At 36.4% G+C, this 19,704-nt stretch overlaps 3 protein-coding genes across 3 annotated transcripts; 1 reads left to right on the forward strand and 2 right to left on the reverse strand.

The window, feature by feature from the left end:
- Nucleotides 1–855: 855 nt before the first annotated feature.
- Nucleotides 856–10,528, reverse strand: LOC129902357 (protein FREE1). The gene is made up of 10 exons (XM_055977578.1): nt 9,401–10,528; nt 8,358–8,444; nt 7,630–7,761; nt 5,743–5,874; nt 4,865–4,930; nt 4,005–4,115; nt 3,622–3,714; nt 1,443–1,476; nt 1,276–1,343; nt 856–1,176 (listed from the first exon to the last, which is right to left on the reverse strand). The coding sequence occupies exons 1-10, from the start codon at nt 10,283–10,285 to the stop codon at nt 1,099–1,101; spliced, it is 1,686 nt and encodes a 561-aa protein (XP_055833553.1). The 5' UTR covers nt 10,286–10,528; the 3' UTR covers nt 856–1,098.
- Nucleotides 10,529–11,200: 672 nt separating this feature from the next.
- LOC129903046 (uncharacterized) lies at nt 11,201–15,423 on the reverse strand. Its single transcript, XM_055978524.1, has 6 exons — nt 14,822–15,423; nt 13,500–13,634; nt 13,126–13,204; nt 12,837–12,931; nt 11,837–12,004; nt 11,201–11,737 (listed from the first exon to the last, which is right to left on the reverse strand). Exons 1-6 carry the CDS (start codon nt 15,153–15,155, stop codon nt 11,577–11,579), a joined length of 972 nt encoding a protein of 323 aa, XP_055834499.1. The 5' UTR covers nt 15,156–15,423; the 3' UTR covers nt 11,201–11,576.
- Nucleotides 15,424–16,033: 610 nt separating this feature from the next.
- Nucleotides 16,034–19,066, forward strand: LOC129902310 (uncharacterized). The gene is made up of 3 exons (XM_055977498.1): nt 16,034–16,356; nt 17,919–18,237; nt 18,331–19,066. The coding sequence occupies exons 1-3, from the start codon at nt 16,276–16,278 to the stop codon at nt 18,849–18,851; spliced, it is 921 nt and encodes a 306-aa protein (XP_055833473.1). The 5' UTR covers nt 16,034–16,275; the 3' UTR covers nt 18,852–19,066.
- The last annotated feature ends 638 nt before the right edge of the window (nt 19,067–19,704 follow it).

Here is a 19,704-nt window from a genome sequence, read left to right on the forward strand (position 1 = left end):
TGTTTTGTCTGTCATGTATGGACCACTTTAATTAATGTGTGTGTAATTTATTTTCTCTTTTTAATTTAAGATATTTATAGTCAATTTAAATGTTCTTAAGAAAAGATGTCTTAATCGAATTAGCTATTTGTTGAACCATCTTCATTGATTGGGCTAGCCAAACAGGTTTAACATTCAAGTTTAAGATGTGATTTGACAATGCAATAATGCCAAGTACACAACTCATTTTTCTTCAATTCCCTCACCAATTATTAGTCCTTTGGAACAAAGGGTAAAGAACTTTGGGGACGCGGGACATGATAAATAAGAATATTTTATAGATTATTTTATAGAATTAGTTATTTCACCTTTTGTATGAAATAATTAAAATCTTCAAATTGTTTTTGCTAGATAAACATATTTCTACCGTCCAAGTAACATATTCAATGAAAGTTCTATATATGAATTGAAGAGAAACTTTTTATATCTTTAGAATCCACCCATTATAACCCTCATAAAAAGAAAACGGATTCATGATTAAGCACTATAACCAGTTTCCAATACTTAGCACTTTGATCAAACCAAGCCTCTACAATTTCAAAATCATCTTGTTGAATGGCTTGTTCTCCCCGACCAAAGAGGACTCAATGAGTCATCAAAACCAGAAGTTAAAATTTTACAAGAACTATAGCTAAAGGACCTGATACTACCAGTGGTTTGTACCTATGAATATTTCTCTGGTAAGGATAAAGAAAAATGCTCTGTGTAATTTCGAAATAAGTATCATCTTTCTTGTTTATTAATAGATTTTTGTTTTATACATCTTACAATTCCACTGGAACCTCAAAATAAAAGGGAAAGAAAAGAGGGGAAGAGTTGAAGCAATCAAATTTCACTTAAATTTACTCCATGAAAAGAAAAAAGCAAGTGTTCGATTTCTTCCTGCTAATACAAATAAAATGAGCAAATTGCCTTTCAAGCAAACAAAGGGATCAAGTGAACAACCAAAGGCGTCACAAAAGGTTCAAATATTAACAGATGCACAAAATAATGTATGACAACACACAAAACCAGAAAAGAGTTTGCAGTCCTTCCTTCCATTGACGAAAAACATCAAAATCAGTGCGAACTAACGAGGAACGGATTCTGGCAAACCCCACATTCTATAGTCTCGGAACCTGAGCTTGGAACTTGAACCTGCAATTCGCGCATTGTAGAACAAGCAGTTTATATAAAATGTGAACAGTGGTCTTAAGCTCTTCAAGATTTCAAATAGCTGAGGCTAAGATCATTAACCTGCAAATGTACTGTACAAGTAGGGCAAGCAACCTCTTTCATCCTCCCCGAACGATCATGTCTAGAGCCTGAAACCGGAAAAACTTCATGAGCTAGCAGACAAACTACGTCAAGAATTAGCTCATTATCGAATACTAAGCATACGTATTTCAGCAGATAACACTAACCAGATGATTCTCTTCGGTTTCTCTCCATCTCCTCCTGAGAATAACAAGCAGATTTATACATCAACTTATTTCAATGTGATAAGAACAATTACAGCATTGTTTGACTCAAAAAAAAAACAACAATTCAAGCATTGTGTAAATGAATACTATACTCAAGTTTAAAGGGTGCCCACTTTCCATCAAAATGATGAATATCATTCACCATGAACCAGCAGATGCAAGAATCTAAACAAGAACAGTATAACTATATACTACACGAAAAAGCATTACCAGGGCATAGTGCCAATCATACAGATGGATTTTTGAATTAGATGTGATATTTTATTTTTATTCGCTTTCTGTTGATGAAAACCTTAATTTGTTTTTAAGGCTTATGAATAAAAATCTGAAAGGTCGCCAGAGTAATTAATACTAACTCCGTTTGAATTTGTTTGTCTGGTTTTGACTTGGCACGAAATTTAATAAAGTAAAGAAAACTTGTGAATCTTGTAGTCTTAAGCTAAAGATACATCGAATGTATCAAAATACCCTTTAATCTTGTGGTTTTAAACGCTATGTTGCACGGACTCTTCGTTTTTGCAGCCGACCCGTCTCGACACGACACTGGTGCGGGTGCGGGGTGCGTGTCTGATTCGGTCAATTCCGTCCGAATACTTTGACTAGAATCAAGAACAAATTTGAGAGGAGGGAGCAAGAGCCAGAAGAGATGGTGGAAAATCATCCCACACTGCATATAGAATGTATGGCAAGAGAGAAATAGCAGAAGCTTTGACGTTAGGTCCAATTCCATTCATAAAGTTAAATGGAATTGTATTGTATCTTTTTATTGTTGGTGTAAAAAGATAGAAATAGATGAACTAGAACTAGTAGATTTGTTAGGATCTCTGTAAGTAGCTTCCTCCTACTCTCTATTTGCCTCTTTTTGAAGGTCTCCAGCATATCCTTAATGCTGAGGAATACAACGTTACCAATTTCAAAAAAAAAAGAACAAATTTGGGGAAGAAGAGAGCAGTTTCATCGCCGCTGAAAGTCGACGACATTTTCTCCTACGAACATGATAAAGAATAGCTAATAGAAGTTGCAGTCACCAACAGGGACTTCGCGGGCGACGTCTTCAGATCAGCCACGAACTTGTAAGCCACGAGATCTCTCGATCCCACTTTTTCATAGGGACTTCGCCGAAAGAAGATGTCTTGGAAAAGAACAGAGAGGAGCGGAAGCGCTGAGATATATTGGGAGACGAAATGACTAGGGAGTTTAATTATGAATTGTACCTTGTATACTGTATATGGGCTTTTATTTCTTGAATTGTAAAACTGATAATAAATAATTACATTTACTCAATATCTAAGTTGTGCTAATTATAACTATTTCTTTCTTATTAAATTAATTTTAATTTTTAAATTAATTAGTAGCATGTCAATTTTTGATAATTAGTTTATATTTTTAAATGGCCCAAAGCGCGTACAAATTTACTAGTTGAACATACTTAACCCTTTTATTAAATTGCATATTCTTTGATCGTAACCTTCCAGCCTCTCTATCTCCATGAGGTAGTGGTAAGGTCTGCATACATCCTACTCTCCCCAGACCCCACTTGTGGGATTTCACTGGATATGTTGTTCTTGTTGTTGTTGATAGTAATCTTTTCGTATTACTTTTAAATAGTTTTAATTATTACATTATACATATAAGTTTATCACAACATATCTCTCATATTTAGAATATCTTTATAACTATATTTTTATAATATTGAATGTTTTTAGCCGAATTCCCGCACCCATATCCATACTCGGATTCGTATCCCCGAATCTTAAAATTTAGATTTTGCTGAATCCGACTCGCAGATTCACATCCGTCTTGGAGACCCGCCCCGAGTCCGAACAACTTAGTAAACATGTCATGTGGAAAGTTAGAATTAAAGAGTTCCCAGAAAAGAAAAAAGACATTTGTTTTTAAACGAACTAAGAAGGAAAGTAAGACGAATCAATTGAGACGGAGGAGTATCAAACCTCTTTATGCAAAACAAAGCTGATGAAAAGTTAGTTTTTGGTTTTTCTTTCTTTTTTTGCTTTTTGGTTTCTAAATTACAAAGAGCACTCATATATGTGCAAAAATGAGTTGAATATGTGGGGGCTTATTAAAGCATGAAGTGAGGAAAATTCAAATAATAAACCACCTGAAGCTTCTTGGCAAGGTCTTCATGACTTTGCAATCCAGTTGATCTATTGACAGTTTCCTTCGCGCTGCTTAGCCGACGAGAAACCTCAGCCTGGAGAAAAGCCATGAGATGTAGTTAATGAAATGAAATCATGATATATTTGGCGAAGTAGCAACTTTTAGTGCACCTATAACCATGAGTTACCACATAAGAAAAAGTCATTACTATTAAAAAAAATAGCAAAAAGGAAGTAGGAACTAAGTTTTATGAAATTTCTTTTTTAACCCCAAAAGAGATTAACTTATTTAGAAAAGGGGGCCAGAACAAAATGTCAAAAACAGAATTGGAAATGAATAAAAAGCAGTCATAGAAGGTGCAGGTGGTAGGTAGTTAATTCATACCGTACATCGGTCACAAACTCTAACAACTGGTGCATTCTCATCAACTGTCAGTGCAGTTCTTCCCTGAGTGCATTTGTCACAGAAAATATCTCCACAGTTCCGACAGTGATGCTGAAAACAAAATCTAAATGTCATTCCCCTTGTCTTTTTTAAGCTCCCTAAACTTTCAAAAATAATGCAAAACATAAAGCAAAGCACAACGAGAAATGTATAAACAATTTTTTGGACAAGTCAATTTCTATTACTAAACACCAAGTAGAAACAAGTTCTCTTTCCATTTTTTTTTCTTTCTTCCTATTCTTCGAAGGGTGATTGGAAGATGTTCTTTTTTTCCTTTTCAGACAGATAGTTGGGGAGAGAGATTAAGCAACCAAATATCAGGATAACTTATTTTTAATCATGGTCAAAAGAGGAAGAGTAGCAAAAGGGAAGGTGCTATTATACAGTTTTATCACAAACCAAAGGAAGAGGGGTAAGGGCCACTCCTCCACATCTGCAATTTCAACCTTCGTGAAGTTGTCGAAAGCAGGAAATAATCCGTTTAAAAAATAATGTCTCTTTCCCTTTTTGTCCACATGGCATGTTTAAGACCATAAGATTAAAGGGTATTTTGGTCTTTAGTTTAAGACCACAAGATTCAAAAGTCTTCTTTACTTTTTTAAACACCGCGTCAAGTCAAAACCAACCAAACAAATTGGAACGGATAGAGTATGTCTTTTACTTCTCTTATCTTTGTAGCAAACAAGCAATAACATGTAACTCTCATCAGGGAAAGTAAATCAACAAGTCCCCTCCCATCCCACTTTGAATGGAGCATAGTGCAAGAAAGAAGAATTAATATTTGTAAGGAAAAGACGTACCTTGCGCACAAAAGCATTAAAGGCTGATCCACAAGCTGTGCACTTGGAAACTGCTTCATCAGGAACCTGACAAAATGGTACTGAGTTAATGAAAATTAACAGTACTACCAAAACATGACAAACTTTCCAGCACCTCATTAACATTTAGGTAGATTATTTCTCTAAGAGGCATATGCATGCCAGCACATGACTCATGAAACCTCGATTCAGCTGGTTATAAAAATACAGGAGCAAGATAAGCAACTACAGTCAAGAAATTAGCATAAAAAATTATTATGAACTGAACAGCGCAATCCTTTTGTTTCTCTCCAATATTTACGGCAAGCAATAAACCGAGGACTAAAACCTTTTCTTTTGGCAACTTATGAACATCATTTAACAGATTTTCTTTTAGAAATATATGAATTACAGAAGAACATTACAATTACCAAAAACAAACTTCAGGAAAATTTGAAGTGGACCAGACATGAGTACCAATCACTATACACTTCAATGTGCATCTATACTGGATTCAAATTGAAGATGTTTTAGATTTGATAAACTTGTGATTGGAAACTAAGGAAAGCGAATAAGAAAGCTTAAAAAATTGAAAGAATAAGATGAAATCAAGTCTGCATGGCAAGATTGAAGAAATTGGAGGCGAAATACAGCTCAATCAGAATAACCAAGAGAAGAGACTCAAAGATCAGCCAAGAGTGTCTAAGTGAGAAAGTAAGTAGATGAGGAGAAAATAGAAACAAAATTAGATGAGAAAAATTTGGCAAGAAAGAATCACTCTTTTTTTTTTAATTTTGTTGAACGAGAAATTATAGTCATAGCTAATCATTATATTATGTAAAAATGAGGCGTGTCAAAACAAATAAAATAAAACATGTTACCCAGTGATCTTTCTCCTCATTGACAGTCTTCACTATATTAATCCAATCAGCAAGACCTTTCTTCTTCTCAGTAGGCTGTTCAGCCACTTTTGGAGATTCAGATGACCTGATTCTTCCACCCATCTCCTTGAACTGCTTGAAGGAAAAGAAAAGTCAATTTCAAGAAGTTCACATATATTGTGTTGCTCTCTCTCTCTGTGCTAATACATATTTCAGCAGAACCAGAAATTTACACAAGGGGATTTCAAAAAATTACTAGCATGCCTTATTTGGGGTCTAAATGTCTGACCTACAGCGAATTTTGAACCCCTCTACCACTACAGTAGACTATTCCTTATGTCAAAGGAATTCAACAGTTTATATATAACAAAAAAGATAATAATCTTTTTCCCTATTTGCACAGTATAATTTTTCAATGAAAGGGATCTAGTTGAATTCCCTTGCTTGTTACTAGTTCCTCCCTTGAACGTATACATTGCTTGATGTTAAAATTTCTTTTATCTTCAGGCAGTATATATATGTGTTCATGTGTGTGCGCGCACTCACATTCACATAAAGCAGCTCCTGCACAGAACAGTGACAAACCGCTCAAGCAGGTAGACAAGCAATTTGGAAGCAGGAAAGGAAGCGGCATCAAAAGACACAGTACCTTTTAGCTTTTTTAGTTAATATGAGAAAGGAACATTATAACTTTTGAATGAGTAGAGAAAACATTGTCTAGAGTCAAGAGTCTAGGTTGTATATTTGTATTTTTGGTGTGGAAAAGAGAAACCACTTTACATTAAATGGATGGCTTGATCTTTGGGAAACCCTAACAAATGCCTATAGACATGATGGAGCTTATATAGTAACGCTACCTTGGTGTGACATCAATGGAAAACATTCGGCCTATGAAAAGGGGAAAAAATCAATCTCGTGTTCACAAAACACTGACGAGAACCTTTTGAAGCAACTCTAGGTTTTTAACTCAGAGAAGTTTCTAGGACGTAAGAGATGGTTTCAAGCAAAATATCTAGGCTCCGGGAGAATGGTATGAAAGATGAAGATGTCATGTTACACATAAAATTAATACATGAAAACAAATTAAAGAAGTGCGACTGGAGATTTATATGCTAGAAGGATACCTACCTAAGTGGACAAATTCTACAAAACAAATTATAAGACCAGCAATGGTATATCGTATTGAATGTTGGACCTCCAAAATACAACTATTACCTTCTTCAAAAGAAAATATGATATCCCCGGATAGATGAGTGCCACAGAGATGTGGATGTCAAGATGGATGTGCAGTCACACAAGATTAAACAAGATAAAAAATGATCACATTTGACAAAAAGGTGCAAGTGGCAAACTTATTAAATGGGAAAGTCTCTTGAGATGGCTTGGTCATGTCCTACATAGACCACCAAAAGCACTGGTCTGTAGGTGTGAAACCATGGTGAATGAAAATGTTGAAAGGCAATAGGGTAGATTTAAAATCATACTGAAGGAAATTCTCTCTAATGACTTACAATATCTTGGAGTCCATGCAGACATAGCAAGAAATGAGACATAATGGAAGAAATGTTAAATACATGCAACCCCAGTAAGTTTATTAAATTATAGCCATATTACTATGTTTACTTTAGGTCCAATATTTCCTAGGAGTCTATTAGTCATGTTAGAGATTTATTCATCAGCAGAGAACTTCTAGAACTTTTTATTTTTATGTAATATAACGCCGGACTAAGATGAGCTTAAATGGCTACATGGGCAGTGAGAATTCATGCAATTGATCCCAACTTGCTTGGGACTGAGGGGTAGTTGTTATAAACATCAGGTACAAAATTGTTAAAGATAAAACAAATTCAGATCCCAAATACATAAAAATGGAAAGACAAATTTGACCTGTACAGTTGCAGCTGTGACTGTATCTAATAGGGAACTGGTTGTGTAACTGTTTGACTGCAGTCTGATACGCCTTGGCTCTATATCCACGACACTTTTTGACCAGAAGGCAAAGGTAGATGAATCCGTTACCTAAACAAGACAAATAGGACCAGTTCATTGATGCTCAGCAGAAGTTCAAAGAGGTGGAAAAAATCCAGAACTTGGGGGAAAAAGAAAAGGGCAAAATCTAATGTGCAATAATGAAGTTGAGGGCGTATATTGTTCAGGTTCTCAATGTACTGCCATAATCTTGAATTAAAATCCTGTTATTGAGCTCAAATATATGACCCTTGTTGGTATATACAAAACTATCATGCAACTGTCGTAATTATCCGTCCTGCTAAAAGACAGTCGAAGCTGAAAACCCCATAAATATTTCTAAAACAAGATTCTAACTGCACGTTGAGCACGTAGCAATTTATGCCCTCAACTCCAAACTTGTCTCTTTCTCCACCATATAAAAAAACTTCTCCTCATCCTAGCATTACCAGAAGACAATATTGCAAAGCCAACAATGTCAACCTTCAAGTTTCAGCCCATTTATTAATTCATAAAAAGAGTAAACTCTTTCATACTCATATAAGGAAGGTAAAAATAATAAAACTGTGTTATCAGGAAGGTAAAAATAATAAAACTGTGTTATCATCATACATGGTTGGACATGGAGAGAAAGAACAAATACTTACATCACATCGAGTTACTGTGTCAAGAGGATAAATTCTTAACATCCGGCTAGTGCTTGGGTCCAACATGCGGATTCCATCCAAGCCAATCTGTAATGCACCACAAGCAGGACTCAAAGTTAAAATGCTGCTATATGGTTGGCAAATTAAGAGATAGAGATACATAATACGCCAAGACATGAAGCCCATTAACAGCCCAACACAGGCACATACCAAAAAGGGAAGCATCCATCTTGTTGAAGCACAAAACATAACTAGAAGATTTTACCCAAAGGATATATATTTAATACTGTTTATCTTAGTGGCTCAAAAATACATACAGCATATAAAAACCTCATTAGGCTAAGTGGACACTGCAGCCTGTGGAGAAGTCTGTACCACTTTCAGATCATGGCAGGATTTTCAGTGAAGATGACAACATCGAGAATCAAGAATTGGGAGCCAAAAATGTTAGATCATGGTATGATCCAATGTAACGGTGCTACAATCTCAGATATAACAGAGCACATGCTAATTTGGCAATTTCTTAGCAAGATGCTGAGTACCATAATACCAAATCATGAACTGAAATTGGACAGAAATCATCAAAATAAACAGAGGATCATTAGGTAAGGCATGAAACTGGAAAATGCATATGCCTTTTGTATGGGGAAGAATGTTTTCCGGTGAATATTTTCTGTAGAATATGTTTTATATAAGCAAACCATGTTCAGGATCATTTTGGTTGGTTATAAAAGTGGTGAGAAATGACATTTGGACTACAATTACAAGGTTCTTGGTCATAAAGGTCCTCAAGAACATCTAAATATTGATTGAAACAAGTGAGTGATATGGAGTAAGAGTTCAAGATATTTGTAAAGGGGACTGACTTTCGCTCATAAGCTATGGAAGTTGTTTGTCTATATGAGCTGAAATTTATCAACTGCAACGACTATTAAGTTTTCCAGTCCTATATTTAGATGCTTCATGAACGTAACCAACCAAAAACTTTTACAGAAGTAATGACAATCATCAATGACATCCAAAGTCAGTACTAAGAGACCCACCTGGCAAAGAACATCCTGGGTACTCTGTCCACTACTTTCAGCTAATAACTTCACCCTAAACTTCTGCACACCACTTTTCACATCCTGCTGCGTATCAACCTTGGGAATTGCCTTGACGATCTTCGCAGTTGGAGCTGATGAGCGATCCTTTGGAGAATTATACCCAATTGGCCTCCCAAAATCGTCAAAACTGGACGACCAAGTCGAAGACTTTGAACCAGTCCCTCGTGCCCCATAAGGCTCTACTTTACTACCCTGATAAGCAAACACTCCATCACCATAACCGTCATTACCATATCCACTTTCAGCTCGTTTCCCATAAGTATCTTGCCCAAATTCACCTCTCCGCGAACCATAATTTCCATATTTATCCACAGGTTCATCAAAATACGGTCCATTTTGATCAAACTTTCCAGTATTATCATAATTCGAAGTTGGATAAACTGAAGGATACGAAGAATTCGGAGTGGGGCTCGGATTGTAACTAGGAGCAGCCTGGGGTTGATCGTAAGGAGGATAATAAGATTGCTGAGGCTGAGAATGAACTGGGTTTTGGTAAGGTCCATGGGATTCAAATGAAGGAAACGGAGAGGAGTGCTGAGGCTGTTGCAACACCGGAACCGGCGCCGGTGGTGGAGGATTGTAGGACTGTAACGAAGGTGCTGGAGCTGTAGAGAGTAAATCGGGATTTTGGGAATAATGATTCGGGTACGAAGAGGGATAAGATGAGTAATCTGAAGACGGAGTGTAAGTGGCGGCGAACGGCGGAGCAGAAGCGTATGACGGTGGTGACGGGGCAGGGTTTGGGATCGGAGCCGGCGAGATATGGCCGGCGTTAGGGTAGTTGAAGTAGGGATTGGAGGTCGTGTAATCGCCTTGTTGCATTTTTTGAGTCGGGAAATTTAGAGAGCTTTGAGTTTTGTTTTTTTTCCTGATCGGTGATCTCTGCGTCGTCTTTCTGTGGAAAAAAAAAATGATTGAAGACAGAGAAGCAGTTGTGCTTGCCGGGTATTTTCTTGGGCCAGACTGTTTCTTTTGGGCCTTTTCACAAATATATTGGGGAAAGAGTTTGGGGCACCATTTAAGTCATACCCGCAGATTGCGTCTAAGCTTACATATTTTGGGTAATCTAAAAGAAAATTTAGTCGCCGCGCGAGAGATGATCAGAACTGAAATCTTTCTTTAGACAATTGTGACTGAAGTTCTCCCCTGAAAATGGATACTTCTAACAATTATGACTGAAGTTGTCTCTGTGACAATGCAAACTTCAAATATTCCTGTCTGAAGTTTGCTTGTATAGTCCCAACTTCAGACTATCACGTCATAAACTTTTGACAATCGAATCTAAAGTTATTTTGCCTCGGTGCAAATTTCAGACAACTGTGAGTTAGTTGTACCTGTGTTGCCTAGCTCTTGCTACTGAATTCCATTTCCTTTAAGCTTCTGTGATAAGAAATGGAATTCAGTAGCAAGAGCTGGGCAGAATTATCACCTGAAAGTGTAAGGAGAAGCTGCACCATGGATTCAATCAACTTGCATGCACTAGGTTTTTCCATCAAGTACATATAACTTTCTACCAACACAGGTTCAACTAACTCTTAATCTTAAATCATAGAAGAAGAGAGTGTCTTATCAGCACATCTCAATTATTTTGAGAAAACAAAACTATCATAATATTCTTAATTATAGTTCCACTTCAGCATATGAGAGAAAAAGTAAAGAAGAAGAAGGGGCGAATATCAAATCAAAGCAACCAAAATATAGATATTAATAAGATCCTTAGGGAAAAAGAACCACGTCTTGTGGAAGGACAAATCAGTAGTAAAATTAGCACATGAAAGTGATGAATTTACACCATTGGTGACAAAATAGTGTAAACTGCAAGTATTGTCTCAGCACACCTCAAATAAAACTTCCATCCAAAAGAATAAGTCAATGTAGAATGGAAACAAGCCCACATCCAAATTTATTTTGTATCTAACTACCAAAACTTTGTTAAAGTGCACTTCCTCCTTTATCTATTAAATTGGCACAAGCTTGAAAGTAATATTCTTTTTCCTCCTGTATCTATTAAATTGGCACAAGCTTGGAGGCAATATTCTTTCTCAGAACTGTAATCAACTCGTTTCAAAAACTGTTCCTGAACGTGATTTTCCCATTGACCGATAGATGTCACTTAAGCTTGAATTCTAGCAGACACACCTACTGCACTTTCCATCCGAGAATACCAATCACCAATACGTGTGTGCTCCACCATGTCTCTACCAGATTTCAGGTAGCGAATGGGTCTCAAAACGCCATATACAGCAAGATCAGCTAAGTTTGGATTAGAGCCACCTGTTAAGATTGAAAATGAGTCAAGAGTAGCACATATGACAGAGACTTGATGCAAAAATTATCAATCAAATCGATTTTGACATAGAAGTTAGAACAGACCAAGAAAATCTCGGCCCTTGAGAGCATCAACCCATGTTTCTGCAGCTTCATACAGGGCTGCACGCTCATCTGTAATATTATATTTCTTCTTCAATTTCTTCGAAACAAAATACATGGCTACAGCTCCAGCATATTTGGCAGTTATTCTCTCCGTAAAGCTGAAATTACCTGTCCTTAAATAAGATTAGACTTGAGCTACAGGTAAACTAAGGAAAACATTGCTCTAAAAGACACCTAGGCTTTAGCTCATATAAAGGTACACAAAACAGAATAAGACTTGCAATCAGGCTATGTTGAATAGAGATCAAAAGGAAGCCAACAAACACTCTATCATATGTTAGCTGTTAGTATGTAGACGCTGAAAATATATATATGAGAACTGAACCTCCCTAGGCAATCAAGTAAAGAACTCTCTAAAACTATCTGTATACGGACTGAGAATAAGTTCCACGCTTTCTCGTATCCACTACAATTTAGGTTCTAATACTTTATAAAGCCTAACTTAAAAAATAGATAAGAAAAACACAGGGAGGACAAGAAAGAAAACAATGAAGAAGACAAACTCAACTAAACAGAACAGCCACAACTAGAACACACTGTTTCACATTCTATTTCACATGTTTTCATCTTGAATTCTTCAGACCAAGTTTAAAATGCACAATGTAATCACACTGTTCAAGTTGTAACAGAAGAAAAGATACTTTCAGACAGGACAACTTCAAGACTTGCTAAGAAGCAGCAAAGTATTACCTACATCAACTATACTTGTTTGCCCCAACTTAATTAACTGAATGCTTATATGATGATTAACACACTGAAAAGAAACAAGATTTTTTCTGGACTAATTCAAGGCTCACATGCATCAAAACTTTTCTACAAAAGATAGAATCAAGGAAAGCTCGACATTTTGATTCAAAGTCACTAGTATGAAAGAAGAAAAGAGCCATATAAAATTATCTTCCCATAATATTGGCAAGATGTCACCGTAATCAAACCTTACCATGACTAGTGATGTAATCAAATGATTCAAGAGCTTCTGAGGTATTTCGGTATATGTTTGGTGATAACATATGCACCAAGTGATCATCCACCCACCTGCATTTGCAAGAATCAGGATCATTAGATAAGACCAAAAGTACGTAACAAAAGCAAAAGCTTCATCTGAAGATAGCTAATTTCCTACGTCACTTACTGACTTGATTACTTAATTCACAAGTATCACTTATCTCGAGAGGAAAACGCCACGGCAAAGTCATAAAACAATCATAAATAGAAAAAGAAGTGCATACTTGCGCCATTTGCTCTCTTCATCGGCATCAAAGGTGGAATCAGCAGAACGAACCTTCTCGTATAATTTATCAATAATATCTATAATCCACAAAAAAGTGCAAAAGAAAAATATTAAGAAGTGATGTTCTGTAATCCATTCTATGCATCTATAACGCAGATATAGTTATCTTATTGACACTCCAAATGAATAGGATTTCAATTAATTTTACTAACAGTCGAGATGCATCTTGCAATTAATTGTGTAAAAAACTAATGTATAACATACTTATCATCAATACACTTACAGCTATCATACCGTGACAATGCGATCAACAGTAAATTTACTCAAAAAATTGAAGCAATTCCAGGAAATCTGAAAATATATAGCAAGTACCTGATGAATTCACCATCTGTTCACCATCAACCACCAAAACAGGCACTTTCTTATAATCAGACCACTTGAGTTCTTTTTTGCTGATGGGGTTGACCTCAATGATCTTGTATGGTAAGTCATAGTAGTCAAGGAATGCTGAAAAGAAAAAGTTCCACAGTAAAGGACTATGGTGTGTACCAGCTAATAATAATTAAGAGGGGGAGGGGAAAAAAGAAGGGATAGCAGAGATGGAATCATAAATGTTAACAAGCACGCACTACAACTATTCAGAGATATAATTGTCAAAAAATGTCAATACACCTTCACAAAACATTTTGTATCAAGAAATCAAAAGTAGTTAATCAACTATAAATTCCAACCAAGAATATAAGCATACAATAAATAGTTTACTGAGATGAAGCATACCGTAGAAAGAGAGTACCTTGTTAGTGGGAACTAGAGAGGCTAGATATATTGTTTAGGGAGACTTTAGGAATCTTGTAACCATAGAATTACGATCTTATTGTGTCAAGTATCACACATAGGTGGGGATAGGATCACTTGGTCTATTTATATGGTGTTGAACAATTCTCACATCTTGAGCTAGTTTTTGGGTTTGAGTTAGGTCGAAGGTCCATTTCTTTATCATGGTATCAAAGTCAGGCCTATCCAATTTATTGTTTCCAATATTGAATCCCCCATCTTATATTGTACACGCTCCAAATGTCTAGTCCTAGGCGTAGGTGTGCGGGGGTCTTGAGTATCCCACATCGGTGGGGATGGATCATTTGGTCTCCTAATATGGTCTCCACTCATGAGCTAGTTTTTGGGGTTCAGTTAGGTTCAAAGTCTATTTCTTTAATCATATTGTCAATGAACCATCTGCAACTATTAACACATCACAAATGAATTCAACAAGCTATGTGGGATATGGGATCCAGTATGAGAGGATATTCTTAATCCAATTCTCCATTTGAAAAAAAAAATTAGTTCTTATCCCAAAACTAGATTCTGTTTTAGCCAAAACTATAAGTTAAAAAAAAAGGAAGTGAACTCTTGTTTTTTTGTTTTTGTTTTGCAGAGTAATTAAAATACAAATCCTACGAGGTCCCAAAGAAATTTCCCAAGTTGCTCTCTTTTGCATCTTGCAAGTTTTCTCCGTTAATACCACATCCCTGCAGCTACGCGCTAATAAATCTATAGCCTACCAGGACGAAAATAACTAGCTACTGTTATACTGAAGAGCTAATGCATTTTTAAATCACGCACATCAGCACAAATAAGTAAGTACAAAATGAACCAAAAAAACGAAAGAAATAGCAACAACAAAAAAAAGTGAATACCTTTAACCTTGTTACAGAAAGGACAAGCTTCATACTGATAAAGGACAAGATCGTTAGGGCGTAATTCCGGCGGCACTGCTTCTTTAGCGTGGACTTCCTCGGTCAACGTGGTAGCCGCCACCGAGAAAAGCATTGTTCCGGCAACAGCATGAGCAGCGGTTCTGGCAGATAGATCAGTGAGAAGATTGTTGAATAACCAGTTAGACCTGGCAGATGATTTGTTGCTGCTCGTGCTAAACTGAGCCGCCGTAGACATCCTGTGCTGCGGCACCTCCACGGCGACGGCACCGTCCACGGCTCGGCATAAGGCGGCGATTCTACTGACTCTCCTCATTCTGGCGATCCGCTTTCCTCTTCCGAAATTCCGAAAATCTCTGGAAAATGCAACTTTTATTCTATGGGCCTTTGTGGCTATTTGTAAACAACTCAATTTTGGGTTTAGTGAGGGTTTCAAAGTTTGCCACGTCAGCGGTTAAATTGGGCCCCATAGCCGTCGGTTCGGGAAAAATCTCGGCCCAACTTGCTGGAACATGGTGGCAGTGAGGGGTCTTGATTTCATGTACTAGTCTCGGGAATCTGGAAACTGGTGTATGAAAAAAAAAAAAAAAAGGGGGAAATGAAAAGAAAAGGAGGGAAGGAAGTTTTCTCTATTTATTTTTTTGGTTTCTGTCGCATTAGAACTCCATTAATTAAGATTCACATATGGTAGGTTTATTATTTTTAACGTTAATGCTTTCAATATAATTTTTTTTTTCAAATATTAGTTATTCCACCTTTTAGCTTGCATGAAATAATATATAGATTCACTTATAACTTATACACATATTAGTTATGCGGATTTCTAAATTAAAAATCAAACATCGTATTAATTTTATACATGAATAATTTACCTTCTAAATAGTTACCAAATATAGTATTGCTTATGCAAAATTTGATATATCGATTTATGTATTTAATTCGATGTTTTACAAAATTCATTGAACTTTTTATTATGTTAATATCAAAATTGCAAATATAAATTCAAATCACTAACCAAGTCAAAAGGAGATGGGCCTTCGGCGATGCTACCCGTCATTGGTAAGGAAAGGGATATTACCATAATTATAAGGAAAACCAAAGGGCAATAAGGTAAACATAATAACGCGTTGAAAGTTGGCCACCCATTTGCCTATAAATACCCCCTTATGAAGTGCCTAGTGGCCTCATATTCATCTACGCCTCTTTCAATATTTCGTGAGAGACGCCGCAACCCTATCTAATTTTTAGGGTTTCCAGAATTTTTTGATTTTGCGATTCAATCAAAAGTTTTTGTTGTATCGCGCCAAATCGATCTAAGATCTGAACTATATTTTTCTGTTTTTGCGATTTGTTTTTGTATTTGAGGGAGGGAAGTATCAGATCTGAAATTGAAATCGAAATCGAAATCGAAAAGGGGGTTCTTCTGTGTATTGAGGATGTCTCGGTGCTTCCCATACCCACCACCTGGCTATTCGCTGAATAGAGCCAGCAATGAAGCCTTGATCGAATCGATTAAGGTTTGTTGAAACAAAGAGCACTTGAATTTATGTGTTTACGCTCTTGTTTGTTGTCCCTCGGCTGAAGTTTTTTCATCGTGTTGATTGATATAATCCACCATGTAAATCTGTTAGGAAAATTTGTGGCTTTCGTGGGTTGTGCATATGTTATGAACATGGATTTAGGGTTAGTAAATAATGTATCAGAGTGGATTTACGTATGTAGCTTAAATAGGGAATGGATTGTAGTATGAGTCGTGGATTTTCTAATTGTACCAATTGTACCTGGTTAGAAATGATGATTAGTTTTGTACTTTTTATGCTCACCTTATGGAATTAAAGAATTTGATGAATGTTACGAGATTGGTTATAGGTAATCCGAACAATTTGATACCATCCTACCGAGTTTAGGCAACTTTTAGGCTTCAATGTGTTGTATGAGGAAGTAATTGAAATGAGAAGTGGAAAGTATAAGGCAACCTCTTAGGCTTTAATGTATTGTCTGAGCAAGAAATTGAAATGAGAAGTGGAAGTATACTAAACCTTTTGAGTGTGTGGTAGATTTTGTGACTTGTAATCCTGGTATGTGTTTGCATCTTTGTCAGCTGCGAACTGTTTTAAAAAGTAATACTATATTTCGAAAACTCACAACCAAAATAAACTTTCCAATATGCATATTTCAAAAGCCTTACGAAAAACTCTGTATTTGAAACTACTCGTTGCAGCTTATTGTAGCCTTTTGAATGTCCTCTGTTAAACATAGGTCCATGCCATGCCTCCTTCCTGTTTTGTCTTTTGTTTTGCTTGTTTCCATCTTAAAAAGTTCAAGTGAGATTCTTGTTTGTGAAATTACTCATGTTTATAGGATTCCCTGTAGTTGTAGTTACTCTGTCTCAACTACTTAATAGAAATTGACTATTAGACGAAGTCTGCCTTTAAATGTTCATTTTTAAATGTTTGTTCTTGCATCTTCAATGAAACCTTTCAGAAGATAAGTATAATCTTGTTTTGGTTTAGTCCACAATGTTAAGTGTGATGTTTATATGGTGGATGGTGAAAATATGGATATTCTTTTTTTCCATCTGTAAGAACATTCTTTTATTGGAGGTTTGCATCACTCCCATATCTCTTTGTTGGATTCTTGCATGAATGTACTTGGTTACTATTTGTATGTAACTCCATGTAAGACCAGGGGCCAGGTTGTTATGATGATAAATAGAACTAGGTGACTGAGATTCCGCATTACCTCATTCTGTCATATTGATACAAGTATATGTTGTGAACCCAACACATGTTTGGTGCTACACTCATGTAAGACCAGGGGCAACAGTTTGTTATGATGATAAATAGAACTAGGTGACTGAGATTCTGCATTACCTCACTCTGTCATATTGATACAAGTATATGTTGTGAACCCAACACATGTTTGGTGCTACACCCATGCCTCTTTGATCTGATAAAAGTTCAGTGAATGATCCTCAGAACATATGTGGGGATCTTAATTGTTCATTATCCTTCTGGTCATGCTGTATTAGTCTTTCTGTCTCCCTCTGTTCTGAACTTGTTATCCTGGTGCTCTAAAGCTCCAAAAGGAGAGGGAGGTAGCTAAAGCAGAAAAGAAGGACAGGAAGAGGGAAAAGAAAGAAAAGAGAAGAGAAGAGAAGAAAGCAAAAAAGGAGAACAGTAATCTTGGATTTGACAAGGCCACTCACGAGTCCAAAGGAAAGTACTTGTTTAAATGTCTAGAAGATGAAGCTGAGCAGTTGGAGAGGAGCAATCTCACTGAGGAACATGGACCTGCTGTGTGTTCACAGAATTCCAGCTGCTCATCTGACAGCACCCAAAATAGCAATAAAAGGAAGAGGCCTGCCTCACCTTCACATGCTGGCATTCAGGCGCATGGTAGTCATCTTTCCTTTATTATATCATACTTATTTTCGTCTGTACGTCATATGGTCTCTGTTGCTAATCTTAAGTCTGTTTGCTCGACATCAGGTAGCATTATCAGAATTAAATTGTCTAAAAAGGGGGTGCAAGGTGAGATATCAGCTTCCAAAGAGAAGCACCTGCCAAAACCTGCTCAACAAGGTGCGGAAGTCACTGTCAGGACATCTGCCGAAAGAGCCCAACCTTTGTTGAAAACTACATACAACCAAAGTTGTCCAGCTCCTGTATCAGTGTCAGAGCCAAGTACGTCCAATTCTGGGTGGGTTGACTGTGTAGCTGTAGACAATGCAACTCCATCATGTTCCAAAGTGCGCGAGAACAGCATAGAATTTCAGTACAAGAATTTGATTGAGAACTGGTTTCCACCAAGTCTGCAAAGTGATAATCTTGACTTAGAGGATGATCAATCATGGCTGTTCCAAAGAAAACCTAAGCAAGCGCGAGTGGAGGAGGAAAATGTAGGCAGCAATGACACAACTTGTGGAAGCTGCTCTTCATTGTGGCAGCCACGGGCACAATACCTTCCTGATGCTGATTTGTATGCATTGCCCTTCACAGTTCCATTTTGAATCACATTACAACTTTGTGTATAGTTAATGTTTTAGCTGGATATACTGCCCGGGGAATTTTGTAGCTCTTCTCTGGAAACAGCTGTAGTTTTAACATGGAAATTTAGGCACTGTGACAACTATTCTTTTTACTTTTCATCTGCCATCTTCACAAAGATACATTGTTCTACATCAATCAGAAAGATCAATATAGTACTGGATTTTTCTTTCTCAAAGCGTCTTTATTGAACTTAAAACACTTGCGTTAATTACAGGATAATTTCTATGTTTGTCTTCTTTCATTTTGTTTACATTTTACATCTATAATCGTAGTATTGATGTCAGCCATTTTTCTCATTACACGAATTATTCTACGGATTTGGATTTGGATTTGGTCAATTGATTTGATTGATTGATAATTTTTTTGGATCAAATTTTTTTTAATTTTTTAATTAATTAATATTATTTAATTAATTAATTAATTAATTGAAAATTCTGACTCGTGATCTGATCCGTTTCTTTCTTTCTCGGATTAATTTAAAATATTTCCCTCCGTTTTTCCAACGGAATTTTCTGAAAGGTTACAACCTTGCTCGAAAAGTTGGAAACCTTTTGTCAACGGGCAAATCTTTTTCCAACAGGTACTTTTTCTTAAAAGCTGCCGATATTCTGGTGAGTAAATCGTTCTATCCTGGGAGGAAAGATTCCAAAACCTTAGGTACATTGAGGGAATAATTTCCTTAAGGACACACTGTTCTTTTTTTTAGTTTTCTGTTCTGATTCTGTCTTTTATTTCAAAATTTATTGTTGTTATTTTATCATTTGTTTTCAATACAGTTTACTAACATATTATGCATTGCGTAAGGAAGCAGAG

Source organism: Solanum dulcamara, chromosome 9, assembly GCF_947179165.1.
Source record: "Solanum dulcamara chromosome 9, daSolDulc1.2, whole genome shotgun sequence".
In the NCBI taxonomy this organism is placed as follows: domain Eukaryota; kingdom Viridiplantae; phylum Streptophyta; class Magnoliopsida; order Solanales; family Solanaceae; genus Solanum; species Solanum dulcamara.